This window comes from Sesamum indicum, linkage group LG1 (genome assembly GCF_000512975.1).
Source record: "Sesamum indicum cultivar Zhongzhi No. 13 linkage group LG1, S_indicum_v1.0, whole genome shotgun sequence".
NCBI classification, from domain to species: Eukaryota; Viridiplantae; Streptophyta; class Magnoliopsida; order Lamiales; family Pedaliaceae; genus Sesamum; species Sesamum indicum.
The window spans coordinates 16629398-16649408 of record NC_026145.1 but is presented as its reverse complement, the minus strand read 5'-3'; the positions used below and the strand labels follow the sequence as shown (position 1 = coordinate 16649408).

Sequence of the window (20011 nt, the reverse complement as noted above, 5' to 3'; positions counted from 1 at the left end):
AAATATTTATAATTTCGATTCTTAGATCTAATTAATAACCATTTTATCCATTCAAAAAAAATATATATATAATGCAACTATCTTTTCCCATGCTCATTATCAGGCTCAACATGATTTTGAAAATAATATTAAGCCTCCATAAATTCATACATTAGAAAAAAAAATTACTATTGACTACAATATTAATGAATATGGCTAAAAACTATGATAAATTACTACTACTAACTCTAGTTAAACAAAACTAATACAAAAAATTATTTTTTTCACCATAAAAAAATTATTTGCCATGACTAAGAGTCATGGTTTACCATATCAAATGTTTTAGCCACCTTCACAAAAATCACAACAAAAAACCATTACATGGTGTAGTACATAATTATTTGATACAACTTTTTGTTATTAACCATAACAATTGATCATAGTTAAATGTATAATTCTTCTAATAATACCTTTCTTTAACCGCCTTGTTCTCGGAGTATTTCAAATCCTTGATTTTACAGACATTCTTCCAAACACATTATCCAGGAATACCGAGGACTTGAAATACCCAAATGGTCAAAGAAAGGTATGATTTATGGAGGCTTAATTTTGTATTCAAAAATATGTTGGGCCTAAATATGAGCACACGAAAAAAATAATTAAACTATATATTTTCTTTAAAAAAGTAAAATCGTCATTAATTAAATTTAAAGATCAAAACTATTAATATTTTAAAAGTTGAAGTACTAAAATAAAATTTTAATATGTTTAAAAATTAAAAACAATTTAATAATAATATATAAGGATCAAAACTGTAACTATCCGGCCAGACTCTCAATTCTCACATTACATATTTTCTTTCTTATTTCTAATTTTAACTAATTTATATAATTTCAATAGTTACTTTGTAAAAAAATCGATTCGGTAACCGAACCTACGAAAAAAACCCAACCGTTCAAACTGAATTTAAAAATAGAAAATCAAAAATCAAACCAAAATTTCGATTCGATCAATTTTCCAACGGTTACCCGAACTCACAACCCTTATCCTTGGCGGCTTTGATATATCAGCAACTTCATAAAAATTGGTACACGTCTTCGGCCTGATTTGGGCTGAAAATAGACGACCAGGCAAGACCACCAACTCCCCAGTTCAGCCCATTCAGCCTCCTCGGGCCCCCGTAGAATCCTTGGTGAACTTACAATGATCTTTTGTTTCTCATTTTTATCAAGTTCAATTGTAAACTCTGACAAGAAGCTGTACATTCCCTCAATTTAAACATCATATGATTGTGGCCAGTCAGTGACTTCAATTCTGATTAGCAGGTCAAATTTACGATTGTTTGCAACTTCTCTTATTCTATTACATTCCGTTATACAAAAATCAAATTTTGCAAACCCCAACATCATTTTAATAAACCTTGCAAAACTACCTTAGAACAACCCCAAGTTATGCAAACTTCATCACATTTTACAAATATCACAATATGCTGAGGTATACCATTCTCTAGGACTTCATTGTCTTGTATGAAGTCTCTCTGTATATTGTTATATCATAAGATGCCCATGAATGCTACTTGATTACAAGAGCCTAAATGCTGCTCACTGATAAACAACAAAAATCACACAACCACCACTGTTGTAATGATCAATTTGCCACAGAATGAACATTGGCAAAATGAGCGCAACTATATATGTTTTTCTGCCTATCATACAAAGCTCTTCAGAGCTAAGTCACAAAAGGTTTGGATCATTTGCGAGTGAATACAACCTGTATGTCTTATTCCAAATGTTTGTTTTCCAAAATTGAATGAGAACTTCATCGGCTTGAATAAATGAGCTATGAGCCTAACTAGGTGAAGAACTTATATATCTAACTCATCCTAAGATAAATATCCGTCTGATGCTTCAAATGCAGACTGGTTAATCTGATGATTTTGTGGCCTTATAAGTATTCACCAGTTGTGTCTGCACATCCTGAGAAACTTGTGAATGCTCTAAATATTCCATTGTGAATTCACCTTTTCCCTGCAGAAAGTAAGGTTACCTCAAACGTATGTAATTGAATTTACTCAGTGGTTTGGAAGCCTAAAGACACTAGTCGATTATTTCACCTGTGTCATGGAGCGAAGGGCTGTTGAGTAGCCAAACATGTTGTTGAGAGGTACCTGGAAAGTAGACGTAATGATTCATGTTAGCACCAAACAAAAAATAGAAGAATCTAAATATAAAGTTTGACATTATTCTTTCAAAACCATTCAACTGGTTTTGGAGAAAAGAAAGGAAAATGAAATCCTAACATGGTCCAGCAAGACCACAATAAGGGAAATGAATGTGAGGTATGAAAAAGAATCTGCATAGAAAGAAGTTGCAAAAGAGAAGTTAAAACCATTCAATGTAGTAGGCATATTAGAAACCAAGCTCGACAGCTTTTTCTATATTTTTAAAATCCAGTTAACCTAGAAAAATGTGATGTTCAGAACAAACAGTTAATAACCCAAACAAGTATCCTGAGCATAAGAATTTCAACATACATGTGCAGTTATTACACAATCATCTCCTTCCTGGTCATTCCCGACGATCATGCCTTTTCTCCTGCATATCAGGAGTAGATCAAGTCAGCCCACATTTTCCCTACCCATATCACCTTTCAAGAGCAGGTCCTCAAGCCCCGTAAAGCCAACAGAATTAGATCACACTCAAAACAAAGAAAGAGAAGGGTGCAGGTTTACTAACTTATTAATATCACCAGTGACAGAGCCCTGAAATTCTGTTGGGAACTTCAATTCCACCAACATCACAGGCTCCAATATAACAGGTTTTGCAGCTGTATAGCACTGCATCATAAAATAGAAATAATATTAAAAAGGAGGACAAAGCAATTTGTAGAATCCAAGAAAACACAGGAAACCATTGCAGGAGGCTCCAAATAAGCAATTGAATTCACAGCAAAAGAAAAGTAAAGAAAATAACAGCTTTGTAGACTTTGCTTCGTGACATAAGCACCTGTCTGAAGGCATATATAGCGGCCAACTTAAAAGCAAGTTCACTTGAATCCACAGCATGGGATGCACCATCAGTCAAAACAATACGGACATTTTCAACAGGATGGCCGATGAGAGAACCCCTTCACACATGAATATATCCCATGTTCAGATTCATAAGAACAGCAAAAACAGCACAATGAACTAACATACACGTGTTCCGACCTAGAGCCAAATGAACACACAAGCCAAAAGGGTTTTACATGGTATTCAGTCATGAAAGTTGTCTAAACTGATGTATGAATCATAGCAAACGATATACACACTAGAGAAGATTAACCATCCCCTTTCTGAGGATATTCTTTTGGACATGTGCACAGAAAACTAAGCTACCCAACCAAAATATAGAATTTGCAGCAAAACAAACCTTACAAACTTCAATGCACCCAGGGAGACTGCATCTTCTTAAAGAAAGAAAACAATCATTTCAGAAAACCCAAAGAACAAGAGAGAATAGTTCAAAGATGAATCTGGAACAATCCTCAAATGAAAATCATATCTTCTTTCCTTGTATTGAAACTAAACCAAGCACCAGAACTTGTGATTTTGCTTTGCTGATGCCATTGAAATGGGAGGGATTCTTCTGTAGCGAAGGTTCAAAAACAGTATTCCCTCTGTCCCATAATGACGAGTCCCATTTGAGTCAAAACACAAGTTTAAGGTTTAAGTCAAAAAAGAGGTTTTCGTAATTACAAAATATTGTCCTCAAAAGTAGTGGACAGTTAGTAACATCACATCATTACTTCATTGAGAGGGTAGTTTGGGAAAAGGAATTCTCAGTTAGCCAATGAAGCCTTATCTTTGGAATTGCCAGAAAAAGAAATGCGATCCTTAAATATGAGATCGGGGGAATATATAATACAAAATATAACTGACATTTATTAATGCGTAATTGGACAAGTTATGGTCTTATGGATGCATAGCATAAGTAGTTTATACTACTTTATAACTCGGTTCGCTCTATAAAAAAGTTCAGACTTGAAACCAATCAGAACCAGGTATTCTCTGTTAGTAAGATCATATTTCTCATAAATGATCATTAAGTAGCTATTGCAGTAGCCACAAAAAGAAAGAAAACAATACCATAAGATCCAAACAGAGATACTGTTGACATAGCTGTCAACTTTGAAAGTTACATATGTAGAAATGGAAATTCAGCACTTACGAGTTGACAGCTTCTTTAAAGCCCTTCTCAATGGCTGGGACAAAATTTGGAGGTATAGCTTGTCCTACAAGCATGTTGTCGAATTCAAACTTAGTTCCTGAGCCTGGTGGAAGGGGTTCGACATACCTGTCAGAAGAAGAAAAATGATGTTAAGTTTGCTTAATGAGCAAAAAGCGGATAATATCACCCGCTCCTAATTGTCTAGTCCAACTCTTTCCAAGTTGTGTGTGCATGTGTACGTGTTCTTTGACTAAAAGTGCAAGGGAAAACATAGCTTGTGAATAACTCATTTTCCAACACACAAGAGAGGATGCTTCAATTGACATTCAAATACAAATCCTAAGAAAACATGGTTGGATTGTCTGACAAATCAAGCATGATATCTGAACCAATATGCGGAAACATCCGTCTCTGACACAATTAGATTTTTAACACACAGGTGAATTGCAACACAAAAGACAATCATAACTCGACAACTTGGCATTTAAACATAGAAATCTAAAACATAAAGCTTCCAAGGATGAGCCGAGAATTACATCAGAGAGCACTAACAAGAAATACCAAGACAATAATAGGGTTTCAATGAAAAATGAATTATATGACAGATCTATTGAAGCTATATGTGTTAATTCACATCTCATCACAACCATAGGAAGCAAACTAAGGTCACGACAGTTGCTAAGTTGCAAGGGGCTGATGGTGATTCATCGAACTCAACAAGATAACATTTGACAGACAAAACGATCGGGCCAATACAGTAGCATAAGAATCACTAGAACCATGGAGGAAAAAACAAGTTAAACATGCCAAGCTAACAGATGGCCAACTGTAAACTTACCCAATAACCCTTCCATATTGACCTTGTCCTCCACTCTGCTTCTTATGTAGATAGTCGAATTCAGCACGCTGAGTAATAGTCTCTCTGAAATTGACACGAGGTTTTCCAACAGTGGCATCAACCTTAACAATGCCAAACAAAGACAAGAGTCGTCATGAAAATGGTAATAGGTTTTTTTGTAATAGGCTAAACACGGTACTACAATCAACAAAAGGCAACACCTTGTACTCCCTCCGCATGCGCTCAACATATATGTCCAAATGAAGTTCTCCCATTCCAGAGATAATCGTCTGCTCATGAAACCATTGCAATGTAAACATGAAGATGTTTCCTAAATATACATTCAACAAAGGAAGGGTGTAGCTCATACAACAAACAAATACCAGAAAGTCATACCTGGCCACTTTCCGGATCTAAACCAACACGGAAAGTTGGATCCTCTTTCTGAAAACGATTCAAAGCTTTTGAAAACTGCCAATCAAATACACATCAGTCTATGTATTTAAGAAGTGACGACACAAAAGTTTATGATCATCTCACTGAAGTCAAACTCATCCCACCCAAAACAAAACAAAAGAAGGCTATTCAACCACTCACATTGCCTCCAGAATCTTTAGAAACTGCTGATATAGCTAATGACATAACTGGCTCAGGCACACTCATAGAGGTCATGGTGTATCTAACTGACCCATCGGTAAATGTATCCCCTGGTAACACAGAGCAGAAGCATGTAAAATTAAAAATTAGACGCAAAAAAAAAAAATATTGCAATTTAGCAATGGAAATGATGGAACTTCAACTTCCTAAGAAACACTAAACTAGGCCTAGGGCCCTACTAACTAAAATCAAACACTGAAAAAGCTTGTGTGCTTGCTTTAATACCTGAAGCACAATCAACACCAAATACAGCAACTATTTGCCCAGCATGAGCTTGTTGAATGTCCTGTGGAGAGAAAAAGCAAAGAGAAAAATGCATTAGAAAAATAAGAAAGGGAATTTTATGCCATAAGAGTAAAATATGAAAGCACCAAATATGGACCAACTATTTCTTTCTCAGAAGCATAAGCATGCAGGAATTTAGAACTTCGTCGAATCAAGTCCGTGCTTTCAGAGAAATCCAGAAACCTCATTCACAACCATAATATACTACCACATCCGAAGGGATTTCTAACCTCCATTTCGTTTGAATGCATCCGAACCAATCGAGGAACCTGAAGACAGTCAAAATTGAAATCAGATGACAGCAACTCAAAAACAGCCTAAATTGCTTAGTTCACACACATCCTGTCGCAGACATCTTCTAAACTGAACTACGAACTTAATAACTAATTTCACAAAAATAGAAGAACACCAGCTTCATGAAGCCAGTTTAGAATATAGCAGGCAGTGTCTGATTCTCCTTCATATAGACAGTACATTACGAACTTGACAATCTGCAATGGCTTATCTGATAAAAAGCTTACCTTAACCTTCTTGCCTGTGTTTACATTAACAATAAAATCACCCTTCTTAATGACACCTTCGTAGATTCTGGAAAAAGAAATAAGTCAGGCAATATATTAATTTTCATCACTAGAAACGAGGCTACATGCTGACGCCCCTCGCAAGGCAAGATGATTAAAAAAACAAACAGTTGATAGAATTAAGTCTTGATACCTCAGATATGTCAACTGACCAAATCGCCCTTCTTCCAATTTGAAAGCTAAGGCAACAAGAGGACCATCTGGACTTCCAGATAAAGTAACCTGCAACAGTTAAAAAGCAACAAAATATAGTTGCTAGATTGATAGCCCGAAAATTTTGGTACAAAATTTAACAAATCAAAATGCACACCTTTTCCTCATTCTTGGATTGATCAAGAGCGTAGTTACTAACTTCAGTTGGGCAAGGCAAGTAGCTAAGTACACCATCAAGAAGTGGTTGAACACCCTGCAACCACAATGCCATCAAGATATAAACTCTCCACAATAAGGAAAAATGTGTTCAAGACTAGAATTGGGCAACAACAAAAAATTCACAAAGTCATCTTTCACAACTAAATTTTTTTCTTTTTTGTAAATGGCTCTTTTTTTTATGGGTGGGGGGCATCATTTTGAATATGAAAGTTGTAAGCTGACTTCATGCTAGAGAGTGATTAATGAAATTTTTATGGCTCTTCACCATATTTGAAAAGTTTGCCATTATCTACTCCTTTTCTCATTTCTGTTTCATCTTGAAAGAAACAACGGCTGAGCATGTTGCATTAGAGGAATATGGAAGTAGCCCAATTTACTCAGACTGATTTAATAATCCCTATATTTGTTATTGAATCCATCTAACCATTCAAGATAATCTGCTTAGCGGACAGATGACGTATGTTAATTCAATCATGCACCAGTCAGTTTAGGCAGAGCAAACATGAGCATAACTAAGCAAGAATTCCAACAAAAGTGTTCAGAGTAGACATGAATAGCATCATTACACCAAATATGAAAAGTTCAACCTTATTCTTGAAAGCACTACCCATGAACACGGGCACAAATTTCCGTGCAATGGTAGCTCTCCGGATTGCCTCCTGTGGAACAAAAGGATATTAAATGAAGTATATGGTATTGGTCCTTACATTAGATAGATATAAAAGGAATATTGCATCAGAAAGCCCATAAGGTCAAAAGAGAGGTCACTATCCAGTACATCCATGATAAACAATCAGCGGTTCTCAATAGAAAACTGTCCATCCACCACAGCCCCAGAATAGATCCAAGTTTCTCATACTTCTGAGTTCATAGTAAACCATAACAATTGACTTAAAGAATTTAATTCTACTTAAAAACATGCAAAAATCTGATTAATAAGGTTGTCGTAATCATTACACAAAATGGCATCCATTTCAGGGCAACAACTCCCCCAAAAAAAGAAATATAAAAAGAAAAAGGATAGAGTATTAGGAGATGAAGTTATCAGAAAGCGGAACTATATTCTAGCTTCTACTGAGATTGCAATAAGAAAAACATCAGATGTGGCTGGCAGCGACGAACTCACAGAGAAAATCAAGAAATTAATCAGTTGTTGGATGTTCTAGTTCGAGATGGATTAAACCAACTTAATTGTGTTCGTAACTGAAGAAGAAAAAGGGTTGTAACCAAACAAAAAGATTAGCCATACCCAAGCAATAAATTGAACACTTTCATATTGAAGGAGAAACCATCATTTTCCCTAAATTTGATCAAACTTGACACTCTAAAGCTTTTTATTCAGAAGAATGCTGCGCCTAATACCAGAGAGATGTAGCAACTTTCGAGATATAAAATCTTTGTCAAAACTAAGAAGTGAGCAACTTGAGTAAATTTTTTACGTCTTTGTTGGAAATAATAATGTAGATTGATTATCATTGCATTACCTCAAGATCAGCAGATGATATAGGTTCATCACTAAGAAATGCTTCCGCAAGCTTATCATCAACCTCTGAAACTACTTCAACCAGCTCACGCCGCTTTTCAATACTTTTTCACTGCAAAAGGAAAAATGAATTACAATAATGCGGAAAGGCAATGAACTATATGCATCAGATCTGAAGTTAGTAAACATACCCACTGGACCCATGAAAATAATAAGCTTTCATGTTGACGAGGTCAACAAGACCCTTGAAGTCATCCTCCAAACCAATTGGAATCTGCACAGCAGCACTATGGTGTCGAAGCTTGGATCTCGCCTGTAGGGAGGGACAGAAAGGATGATTCAGTTTGGTGCTGTCATATGCTTAAACTGCAAGGAGTTATTCTGGAGTTTTACTTGGTAACTTCAATAGATGACAAGAAGGAAATCCTGAAGCCTAACTTAAATGTTAACATCATCACACGAACAACATGGGGTACTGAATGCCAATCAGATAGAAATAAGCATCATCATTAATTAATATGAAGAATGCCAGAAGAAAGAACTGAAAATTTCCAAACAAACCTGATTCATAACTTTCCATGGATCAGCCCCCATCCGATCAAGCTTGTTAATAAATGCAAGCCTTGGAACCTCATATCTTCTCATTTGCCTGTCAACAGTGATTGACTGACTCTGCACACCACCAACACTACACAGGACAAGAATCGCGCCATCAAGTACACGTAAAGCTCTCTCAACTTCTATAGTGAAATCGACATGACCTGGGGTGTCAATTATGTTCACCTGCAACAGGAAACAAGAAAGTCAATGAGAGGTAAGAACTAGCATGCCCTTGTTCACCTGACCATCTCACCATCATATTACAGGCAGAATATTTGGGCAACTTGTTCATAACGCTTAGAAATCTAAACACTCCTAGTTTATCCTTGCTCCTTCTCCCACTTCATCTTGTTGTGCACTTCTTGAACTAATGGAGTACTAAATAAAAAGTTGATGAAAATTATGTTTTCTCTAGCCAAAGTCACCAGTACGATTCTTTTTATTAAACCACCAGTCTCTTGCCTTTCCTTTATAACCAGCTTAAGGTAAGACTAGCTCCTCAAAGCAGAGCTAGTTCCTTGTTTCCCTTTTGATTTTTCTTCTTGCAGATATAAGTATGACCAAACAAAGTGGTCCATTTACCACTGAATGAGGTGCTACTTTTTTGGCATCACTGGAGTCATCCTCACTGCACAAGAAGGCAAACCCCAAAACAATGTGTGCTACACACCTCACTAGTAGTGGAAATCTCCGTTTTTATAATTTATTAATTTATCGAGAAGAATCAATTCACAGACATAATTACCCAAAGCAGCTGATGGGATCCTTCACAACCAGACTTTTCATCAACTAAAGACCAATCAAAACCTATAAAATAAAAAGAAGAGAGAGACTTCTTCTTGTCTGGCCACCTCTTCGATCATTGATCTTTTTTCAACTCCACACCTACTTGCCAGAAGAAAAATATAAAAGAATTTAATGTCATTCATTCACCACTTTGTAGCTAACCAACCTTACCAGCACCAGCATCGCACATAGTCATCCAAAAACCTGCCATCAATAGTAGGTCAAGCAGACCAACCTTCACAGCATAGTTTTCAGATACTCTTATATTTTGGGCGATAAACGAGCTAAAAAGATAAAAAAAGAATCTGCAGAACACTGCTACTTCATGCAATGTTTTCCAAGACTCCGACCAATAGATTGATCAACATAACATGGCTCTGGAAGACAACAGATGTGACTACTTAAGCTAAAAGTTTCACATCAATATTGATATAGTAACTCATCCACCACCAGAAACGCACACAAACAGTTCATAGTGCTTCAACTAGCGAACTCTCAGCTTAACATCTCAATTGAAACCAAGTATCAATTGACTATAGATGAGTGACAAAACTGTGTGCTATAGGAGAAAACCTAAAACGCTGAGAGCAAAAGATGACTGTTGTCTCAAAAAATCAACATGTATGCTCGCAACTAAACTGAATTTGATTTAAGAAAAACCTGATAATCCTTCCAGTTACAGTACGTGGCAGCAGATTGTATAGTAATCCCTTTCTCTCGCTCTAAATCCATGGAATCCATTTTCGCCCCGACCCCATCCTTCCCTCGGACCTCATGAATCTCGTGGATCCGACCCGTATAATATAACACGCGCTCTGTGAGCGTCGTTTTACCCGAATCTATGTGAGCCGAAATACCGATATTACGGAGCTTCTGCAGCGACTCCTTCCACCATGCCTCCTTCTCATCCCTAAGCCGCGCTGCGGCGGCACTGCCGGCGGAGAAATACCGAAGGTGAAAGTTTCCAGTAAGCAAGGCGGCGGTAGATGTTTGGGGCGCGGGGTCGAGGGATGCGCTGTAGAAGGAATAGAGGAGGCGGCGCGTGGTAGAGGATCGGGCCGAGCGTGCTGCCATTTTGTTGAGGGTTTCTGGCAAAACCCTGCCCAGCGGAAACTGAATGACGAAGGCAAATGTTTCTGAGTGGGTTTTTCATTAATTGGAGGATTTGGATAGTCAAAGTTAAAAGTAAAAGCTGAGAATTAACAGTTTCACTTTTCTTTCCTTTTCCTTTTTTCTTTTTTCCGGTAATTTATTATTTATCCACCATAATACTAATACTCCCTTCTAAACAATAATCTCCTGTTAATAAAGCGGATTTCAGTTCGGGCGAATTACACTTTTATGGGGTTCCATGCTTTTAATTCTTTGTTTTACCCAATTTCAAAATAGTCTCAAAATTAACATATTTAATACCATAAATACATTTGACGAGAAGACAAATTTCTTCAAATTAAACTCCCAAGAAGATAAAGCAAATACAAGAATGATAAGCCAGATTCTTCATGCATCATTTTTTGCCTTGGAATACCGTAGCAGCCACATTAAACACCAAAAGCAAAATCAAAATTAACAATGTATGCTTTTAACAGGCTATATATGTAATTCAGCTAAAAAGCAGACTACAAAAACAATATCAAACTAGCAGAAAATGCAGACTCCATAACCTTTCATTTTCTCTTTATTAAGCTAATCAAGAAACTCAGTTTTCCTCCATCGCAAATGAAAATTCTAAGATCACCACGAGGAGTTAAGACTTCTTCAGACAGGCTGTAGCTGCAAATTATTATGTCCGTCTGCCGGCTGAGAAGATGATGCCGTCACTTGCCTCTCAGCAGCATTCATCTCCTGAACTGGTGGGGGATTTACTGCGGTGGGGGACGATGCGCTGCATTCGGAGAGATGGTTCAGCCTCTCTCTGTGCTCCTGGCATATGGCACACCAGTGGAGGCAGCAGTGCACCATGCATGGATCACAAGGTGAATCCTGACCACATCGCCAGAAGAAAACTCGACGTTAAATCTTGATCTTGATATAGGAAATAAGTACATCGTTTGCTTCAGGCAGAAGTAAATGAAACGATGGGGAAAATAATTTTGGTTCTTTACAATTCTAAGAAAGAGAGAAATTACACCACCTTCAAATGATACTTTCTCTGCAACACTCTTCGGCCCATGCCGGTGTAGATTGCACAGACCCACCAGGCAAACAACAAGCCCTCGGTGATTAGGCATGCTGTATCGGGATCTATACCATGGAATGCTGCTGTAGCGGCAGCAAGTGCAATGCCACCTTCAACGCATACTGCATGACCAATACACGCATTTTGCTGAGAGATGTCTTCGATCAAGTTTGCGACATTGCGCCCGAATAGTATACACGGGCAAAACAATCCAATGAAGCCTATAATATAAAGAGATAATCAATAAAATACAAAGTTAGTGCTTCTCATCCAAAACACGTTGTGAATCATGCACAAGGACAAGCAAATATGGGAGACACAAATTGTACGTGGTTCAAGAAATGATCGTATGACCAGTCTGTATAATTATACTACACATAAACTAGTTGTAAACATTGTAAAGATATTTTATGAAAGTGAAGGTCATGAAGGCTTACAACTCTCTTGATCGTCAGCACAACCAAAAATCCCAGTTGCCCATTCTTCATCAGCCGGGGGCAAGTAGCTAGCTGGCAAAGGCTGTCCACATTCTTCACATCTGGGACCGTTCAGCTGTTAAGAGAAATCACAGCAACACAGTTTAATACTTGCATTGAACTAGTTACATCCTAAATTTCAGAAACTTAGATCGTGCCAATTAGCTCTGCAACGTCGAAGCCCTCTTAATAACTGTTAAGAATAAATATTCTGTGAAACCAAACAACCTTATCACTATTTCAAGATTAAGACTACATCAGACAATTGCTGTAGAAAATTCTAATCATTGAGCCATCAAATTATCCACAGTAACATAAACCCAGACATTATTTTGACCATTCTAAACCATGAAAACTTGCAGTAAGAACCTTCCATGCCAATCAATTTGTTCAAACTCCAAATCCATGGCCTCATAAGCACATCGTTGAGGAGACAAATGCATCATCATCAAATACCTATCCTTGCCTAATTAATCTTGTTCCACAAGGTATGCACACTTACCAAGAACCAGGATTAATTTCTATTAAGCACATACAAGAAATAAATTATGTGAAAAAAATTTAAATAACTCCCATACACACATAATACAATAGAATAAGACACTCTTCCACTATGAAACTCTAGCCCCATATGATCCATTCACAGAATAAATACAATTACACTTGAATGAAGCCAAAAAGGGTCCAATTTCCCGAATTAGGACAAAACCAAACATAAATGCGTAGACCCAAAAACCTTAAATCCATCCGAGTCACACAACAATATAATTGGAAAAAAATCATGAAAAAAAAGAGCAAACCCTTCTGTATAATCTAAAAAAAAGACTCGATTTTTTTCCTTTTGAAGAAATCATCGTACCGCTGGGACATCAATGGGTTGATTAAGTTCACCAGGGGTGATGTTCTCCGAGGAATTCTGGTTCTTGGTCAGCTTCACGTATTGCCCCTCCGCCATTTCTGATCATCACCTGTTCCTTAAAACAAAATCACATCAACATTCATCGTCATTCACAAAAAACCACTCCAGATGTATACAACAAGAAAACACATACATCTCTATGTATGTACGGATTGCAAACATCATGGATATGCCATTTTATGATAAAAACACAACCTGGGAAGTTCGTTTGTAGAATAAAAACGCAGAGCGACGGAGAGGTTGAAATGTAGAGGAATTTTTCTTTCGTTCTTTTTTATTTTTTTTCTTCTTAATTTCTTAGTTTGCTGAAAACGAGATGCTTCCGAATCTTGAAGCACCTTTTCACATTTTAAGTCGACGAACATTTTGAGTTTGTTATCCATATTAAGTAAGTATTCCCCCAACTTTTCAATATTTAATTTTTGTAATTTTTTATTAATAAAATAGTTAATAAATTATTATGTTTACAGTGTGTTAGGAATTTTTTTTAATTTAATTTCATTTGTTATGCTTTTTTCATAAAATGAGACTAAATTGTAAAAAACCCTAACATATGAAATAAAAAATACAAATTCCCCTATACCCTAATGTTCAAATTCTCTTTGAATTAAAGTTGACAAACACCACATCATATTAGACTTGCGAGAAATTTTTTCATCTCATCTAAAAAAAATATTATTTTCTTCGAGAATAATATTTTAAACAAATTTTACTATTTTAAAAAATGTCACTTTAAATTCAATTATAGTTTTATATTTCTTATCTCTAAATCTTATCATATATAGAAATCAAAATGAAATAAAATACCAAACAATGACAATCACGACGAATATTTATAACTATAATAAATTACGACATTTATAAATAACCATCAAAACATAGATTTAAATGTAAATTGAATAATCCAACTGCATGCAATTCATAAATTACATAATGGTATTATTAAACCATACTCAACTGCAATTCACAAATTATGCAGTGGTATATCAATCATACTTCAACATTTCCAAAGAAAAACACCCAAATAATAAACACACTACTTACCAAATTAGTAATAATTAGAGCATATAAACAAGAGACATATGTAGCTTCTTTGCATGCAAATTGCTTAATAGAATAAACCATTGCGCTTCTTCTTCTTGGTGGAGCAAATCATCACAAGCTCCTTCACCACCTCATCAATCTCTTCATCCCCTTTGGCCATCATCTTCTCACTCATTGCCCTTGCATTCTTCCGGACAACCTCTCCTCGCCCTCCCTCGGCCACGACTCTACAAATCACTGCCGCCACCTCCTCCTTCTCGAGTCTCCCTGAGCTATTCCTCAACACCTCATCACCAACCCCAATCTCCACCACTAGCCTAGCATTGAGTGGTTGGTCGAGGTGCATTGGCATGGCAATGATCGGAACTCCAAACTTCATGCTCTCCATCATGGAACTGCACCCGCAATGACTCACAAAACCACCGATACTTTCGTGCCCCAAGATTTGTGCTTGCGGTGCCCATCCTTCTACGACCATCCCTCTCTGACCTACCCTATCAAGAAACCCCAGTGGCAAAGCCTCTTTTAGGGTTATTTTCTTTCCTTTCGGGAACCTCACAACCCAAATGAAGTTAACATTGCTTAGCTCCAACCCATGAGCAAGCTCCTCCATCTCTTCTTGCTTGAGAAAATACTCACTCCCAAACGAGACGAAGACAGTGGAACACTTCGCCTTTTTGTCGAGCCACTCTATGATCTCCGAACAACCAACCTCTTGGCTAGGGTTTTGAACTAATGGGCCAACCGGCATGATTTTCTTGCCCAACAGGGTGGATAAATAATCACTATACTTCAACTCAATCTCACGAAAACCCTTTATCAACACAATCCTGTTGGACCTCCGGACGCCCTCAAACGCCTCCCGCCTCACCCTATCATCCGGTGCCAATAACTTAGCCTGATGGACCAACTCATAGTCACGATAACGAATCGTCTCAAATGGGAAAGCAACCTTGGGCTTCATGAAGAAGTGGAACATGTAAGCCGTCATGGTTGAGCTACTAGTGATGAACTCCACAGCCGGTATCTTATACCTGGAAGCAGCCAACGGTGCCCACGGTTGGAGAAAATCATAGATAAGCAAATCGGGCTTGACAGAAGCCAAGATTCGGAGGAAGTTAGGTTTTGCCATATCAAAGGCCAGTTTCAGGGTGGGCATTAGGTCCGGTGGGAGGCCATTGGTGGTGTGGTAGCAAGGGGGGAGGTTAGGCAACGAAGGGAGATGGATTTCAACTAAACGGATAGAGAAGGCGAATTTTTCGCCTATTTTATGCTTAATGGAGCTCAAATTTGCTGGGGTGGAGCAGAGGTGGATGATGAAGTCTCTCTTGGTGAGCCTTTTGGCTAGTTCTAGGTATGGCGAAATGTGGCCGTGAGCCAACCACGGGAACATCAGAACATGGATTGTTTTCTGGTCAGTGGCTAAAGACTCCATGGGAACTTTTGTTTGAATTCTTGATCTTGTTCTGGTTTTTGAGAGTTTGGTACGATGTATTGGGGGGATAAGATTATATTTATAGTGAATTTGAGGAAAATTTCCATTTTTGAGAACTTGGAAGATTAAGGTAAGATTTGAATTAACATGTGATGATTTTCCTTATTGATGGAATCAGTTTTTTTGCCGTTATTCCTTTGTGAATGGAAGGTTAAGAATAGATAAAGAAGACGTAATCCTGTCAGAATATAAACTAAGCTCATAAGCCTAAGAGGGGAAAAAAAAAATCAAACTATTCCTAATTATGCTGTTCATGATTTTAGTTGTAGCAATTTTTTTCTTAGCAAACTAGGTAGCTTGAATTAGACAGCTAATAACTAGTTCTTACAAGAACCAGTTTATGTTTATTTGAGTTTTTATTCAACTACTAAAACAGTAATCATATGACTAAGTCTTAATCGATGATGTTGGTATGAAGTCTCACAACAAAATAATCCTTATTTTTACTTTATCTATTCTTTCACTCCATATCTTGGCATTAACTAATTAACCAGACGAGGTTTCTAATGACCGAGAAATTCATAAATTTTGACGTCAACATATAAAGAAAACCCTATGATTACGTAAATTTCCATAGTAAAAACCATCCCCACTTATTACACAAAGTCAACTGAAAATTAATGCTACAGTTGCAATATTCTTCACCTACTAACCAGTAGAAGAGGAAATTTCGTTTCAGTTGATGGAAAATAATTAAGGGAACTTGCTGTCATTTTGGGACAGTTTTTCATGATTCAATTGTAAAGATTATTCATACTCTGTAATTTGGGGAAGTGGCGAAAGAATTATCCACATTTTCAAGAACATATATATTTTTGGCACGTTGAGGTATGCGTGTGAGAAACATGCGGATGTGCGGCAGCAATATCTTTACTTAATTTAGAACAGAATCAATATTGGTTAGCTAATAACTGAATACGACCACTGAGGAAATGTTGTATCGTGGTTAAGTAAATGCGATTCACATAAAAATTGGGCTTTACACAATCCTAGTTTTGCTAAGGTCGTTTTGAAGTTTCTCAGGCAACATATGTGAGTTGTCTTCTGGGGATAAAAACTAGAGGTAGAGAAAGGTTTGAGCAATCGCGGATTGGGTTCCAGATACCCATATCTTATTACTTGAGTCGACGTGTTCCCACTTGCAGCAAATTTTTTATTAAAGTATACGAAAAACGTGGGGAAATCCCTTTTGGCACTTGGACTAGTAAATATGCACAAGGATTATTCTTAATTTTAGTTTATTCTCTTAGCCAAGCTGCAAAGGAATAAAAGATGAACACAAGATCACAACTACATGAGGATGAAGACAAGATTGATCATATGAACGACAATATAACAATACAAAGTAGAACTCCAACCAATTGCCGGAATCTTGGGAATGCTCATCTCTATTAGGGTGTCGCCTTTGATCTAAATCTAATTATCAGATCGAAGGAAAAAACAGGATGATGTCAATATTATCTCCCAGAGAGGATCTATACCTCCACAGCTAAAAACAGCAGAAATATACTATTTGTCCACTAGAATCGGCATTTAATACATGTTCATTGTTCAGAAAAAATGAAAGCTCGTCGCCCCTATCAATGTCAAATTCCTTTCGAATTTTGTACACATAACTCCACATCTCAGGTTAGCCAAAGCTTCGGACCCGTCAATTCTCGATCTGCTGCAGACCCTTCGCTAGCAAGCTTCTGAATACGTGCAGAGAATTCCTCTGCCTGTGAAAGGAAACAATTGATCTTTGGTTAATGCATTAACACTGTTACAGTTAGCTTCTTCATCTTCACCTACACAAGTATCGCAGACAACATAATATTTTACAATAAGATTTGAAGCACCCCTACATACACATTACAATAACATTTGAACCACCCCTACATACACAAAAACATGTACCTGAAATGTCAAAGCAAGTGAAGAAGAATTGTAATAGAAACTAACCTTCTCATCAATCCACATCAATGAGCTCAATTGATTGTTTAAGATTCGAACAACAACATCCAATGGAGTCATTCCATCGGCTGCCTCAAGCTCTCCACCCTAATGCAAAAATAATAATTTTATCAACTAATTATCTTATTTGTCAGAAGAAAATCACAATAAGGCACTTACGTGACTGGCATTAAGAGTACTTATAATCGATTTAATATGTTCTGTCATCTGCTCAAGTTCCCGCTCGATCAATTCAGCCTGCTCATACCTAAAATCAGAAAACAAAGCAATACTTGAAGCATTTACTTTTCACCGTCGCAGAAATCCATTAACGGCTAACAGCTATAGGGACATAAGATGGTAACAACAAAATGATAGATCATTGTAACAGCTACCCCATGATATTTCCACAGCTTTTGGTAAATCATTAGGGGCTACGTAGTGTTTTTAGACCCAGACTGCTGGCCAGTACAGCCAGTCAAACAGTGAACAGACTCAAGGCTGGCCTGGTCACACTCTTCAGTACAATGACACTGGAAGGGTTGGGAAACACAGACAGAGAGACATGCCATAGAACAAAATAAGAGTCAGTAAAAAGGAATTTCTGCTCACATTGCATCTCTTGTGGATGCAGCATCGTCGTCAAGAAGCAGTCCTCGTTCCTCTCTGTATATTCGCTCAGCTTCCTCCTCCATACTTTGCAATGCCTTGTCAACCTACCAAACACAACAAAAGAAAGCTCATTGAGAGGACAAAACTTAGCTTGCACATTGATGAACTCATCAAACAACAATCCAAATATTTATTCAAACCAACTAAAGACTGTTTAAAATAATGAAATCACAGTTAAATGTTTCTCTAGTTTTAACCGGATAACAGAAGGAGGTCTGTAATGTAAAGAATTCTTGATCAAGGTCACCAATCTACCCATGAATGATATTCCGGAGATCAGAGACAAACTCTTGTCGCTCAGAAATTTTCAGACACGCGAAAGTAAAAAAAATAAAAGAAAAAATTCAAACAAACAAAATTGCACTTGTTATACATAAACCAACAAGATTAGAATACCTCATCTTGATGAGTTTCAATCAGCTCCAGTTGCCTCTCCAAACTACCTTGCGTCTCAACCACTTTTGCAACTTCACTCTGAAAGAAAGTTGAAGTATCACATTCCGCATGAGAACCAACCCAAAAATATGGCGATAATAAGTTTCAGAAAATGCTAAAATTCCATAAGATTTTTAAATTTAAGATTGATTCACTCGGACAAACTTTGATATTATAGCATAATAAAAAGGCAACAAATATATAGGCAGTATTGACAGTTCCAGCCACCGTGTCGTCATGTAAGAAGCTTGCATACGTATAACACATAGTTTGGTTAGCTAAAAGAACAGAGGGAAAAAAAATCCTTTTCTGAAAGCATTTCAGAAGACATAATTAACATCTTTAGTTTTCTGATGGCCAAATAACTAAAGATGAACTGTTGTCAACTAAGTTACTAACAGGCCATCCGAGTGGAGAAGCTGTCTGTGCAACAGAAAAAAGCAGGAGATATGCATCCCGCTAACCGGTATGGCTCTGATGGATAGAGAAACATGACCCATACTTGATGAGCTATAGCACAACTTTAAGGTCGAGCTAAATTAAGATTGTTTGCAGTTGGATTTTCAGCGAATCATAATTTACTACGGCTTCTTAAAATGATTCTATCTCCGCTGACAACATAATAGAACTAAGCATACAGAAAAAGCTAAGAGACAACATATTAAACAAAGCACAGCCAAATAAAACCTCAGCCCCATACTAAACGCTCCCTTTGTGCGGTTGACCACTACAAACTGAGTAATTTCACACCTAATAATAACAATTTAAGTTCTTGTAAAAAAAGAAATCAAATATTGTTCTATAACATCGAAGACTTAACCCCTTAACAAAAGATTCATTTGGAAAAGATGGTAAAAAACATAACTAGTTTGAATTTTCTTTGTAGGGAATGATTTCTTTGATCAGGGGGTCTCTGTATTTGCTTAAAACCATAAAGCAAAAATAGAAAACACATTTTTGTCGTGGTAGAGTTGAACTACCTCAAGCTTTAGAAGAATATCTCGATTCTGCAGAATCCTGCGATCCCACTCAGCAATAGCATTAGCTTGTTTCCGAAACTTCCCAGTACG

At 37.1% G+C, this 20011-nt stretch overlaps 4 protein-coding genes across 7 annotated transcripts in view; all 4 read right to left on the bottom strand.

Annotated features, from left to right (window-relative positions):
• Nucleotides 1540-10939, bottom strand: LOC105170770 (elongation factor G-2, mitochondrial). The gene is given in 20 exon segments (XM_011091680.2): nucleotides 1540-2006; nucleotides 2093-2146; nucleotides 2513-2573; nucleotides 2715-2815; nucleotides 2985-3105; nucleotides 4188-4313; nucleotides 5026-5147; nucleotides 5247-5315; nucleotides 5422-5496; nucleotides 5623-5732; nucleotides 5908-5968; nucleotides 6198-6236; nucleotides 6489-6555; nucleotides 6682-6770; nucleotides 6859-6954; nucleotides 7508-7579; nucleotides 8405-8507; nucleotides 8562-8716; nucleotides 8965-9186; nucleotides 10450-10939. Coding segments are annotated over 20 exon segments (2262 nt in total). The 5' UTR covers nucleotides 10864-10939; the 3' UTR covers nucleotides 1540-1901.
• LOC105170740 (cell number regulator 6) lies at nucleotides 11251-13706 on the bottom strand. Of its 4 annotated transcripts, none has more exons than XM_011091661.2 (5): nucleotides 13559-13706; nucleotides 13304-13418; nucleotides 12406-12520; nucleotides 11924-12189; nucleotides 11251-11772 (listed from the first exon to the last, which is right to left on the bottom strand). In XM_011091661.2, exons 2-5 carry the CDS (start codon nucleotides 13397-13399, stop codon nucleotides 11548-11550), a joined length of 702 nt encoding a protein of 233 aa, XP_011089963.1. In that variant the 5' UTR covers nucleotides 13400-13418; nucleotides 13559-13706; the 3' UTR covers nucleotides 11251-11547. The 4 variants fall into 4 exon arrangements, with proteins under 4 accessions (XP_011089963.1, XP_011089948.1, XP_011089955.1 ...); XM_011091646.2 differs by having other exon boundaries at nucleotides 13304-13412; XM_011091653.2 differs by having other exon boundaries at nucleotides 13304-13412; nucleotides 13497-13572.
• LOC105174178 (beta-D-glucosyl crocetin beta-1,6-glucosyltransferase-like) lies at nucleotides 14472-15842 on the bottom strand. Its single transcript, XM_011096200.1, has one exon. The coding sequence runs from the start codon at nucleotides 15840-15842 to the stop codon at nucleotides 14472-14474; it is 1371 nt and encodes a 456-aa protein (XP_011094502.1).
• Nucleotides 17215-20011, bottom strand: part of LOC105174173 (nuclear pore complex protein NUP62) — an 8820-nt gene continuing 6023 nt past the window's right edge. Inside the window, 6 exon segments of the mRNA XM_020694945.1 lie at nucleotides 17215-17620; nucleotides 17844-17942; nucleotides 18015-18102; nucleotides 18447-18550; nucleotides 18903-18980; nucleotides 19922-20011. The exon segment at nucleotides 19922-20011 is cut by the window's right edge and continues 4 nt beyond it. Of these exon segments, the coding sequence (XP_020550604.1) occupies nucleotides 17528-17620; nucleotides 17844-17942; nucleotides 18015-18102; nucleotides 18447-18550; nucleotides 18903-18980; nucleotides 19922-20011 (552 nt within the window). The 3' untranslated portion in view covers nucleotides 17215-17527.

Bases quoted from the DNA above. Each gene is read 5' to 3' on its own strand.
- LOC105170740 (XM_011091661.2), bottom strand. From the start codon at position 13,399: ATGGCGGAGGGGCAATACGTGAAGCTGACCAAGAACCAGAATTCCTCG. The intron at 12,190-12,405 runs GTAAGCCTTCAT...TTTATATTATAG, and splicing joins TGCTGACGATCAAGAGAGTT to GCTTCATTGGATTGTTTTGC. The intron at 11,773-11,923 runs GTGGTGTAATTT...CGATGTGGTCAG, and splicing joins AGAGAAAGTATCATTTGAAG to GATTCACCTTGTGATCCATG.
- LOC105174178 (XM_011096200.1), bottom strand. From the start codon at position 15,842: ATGGAGTCTTTAGCCACTGACCAGAAAACAATCCATGTTCTGATGTTC.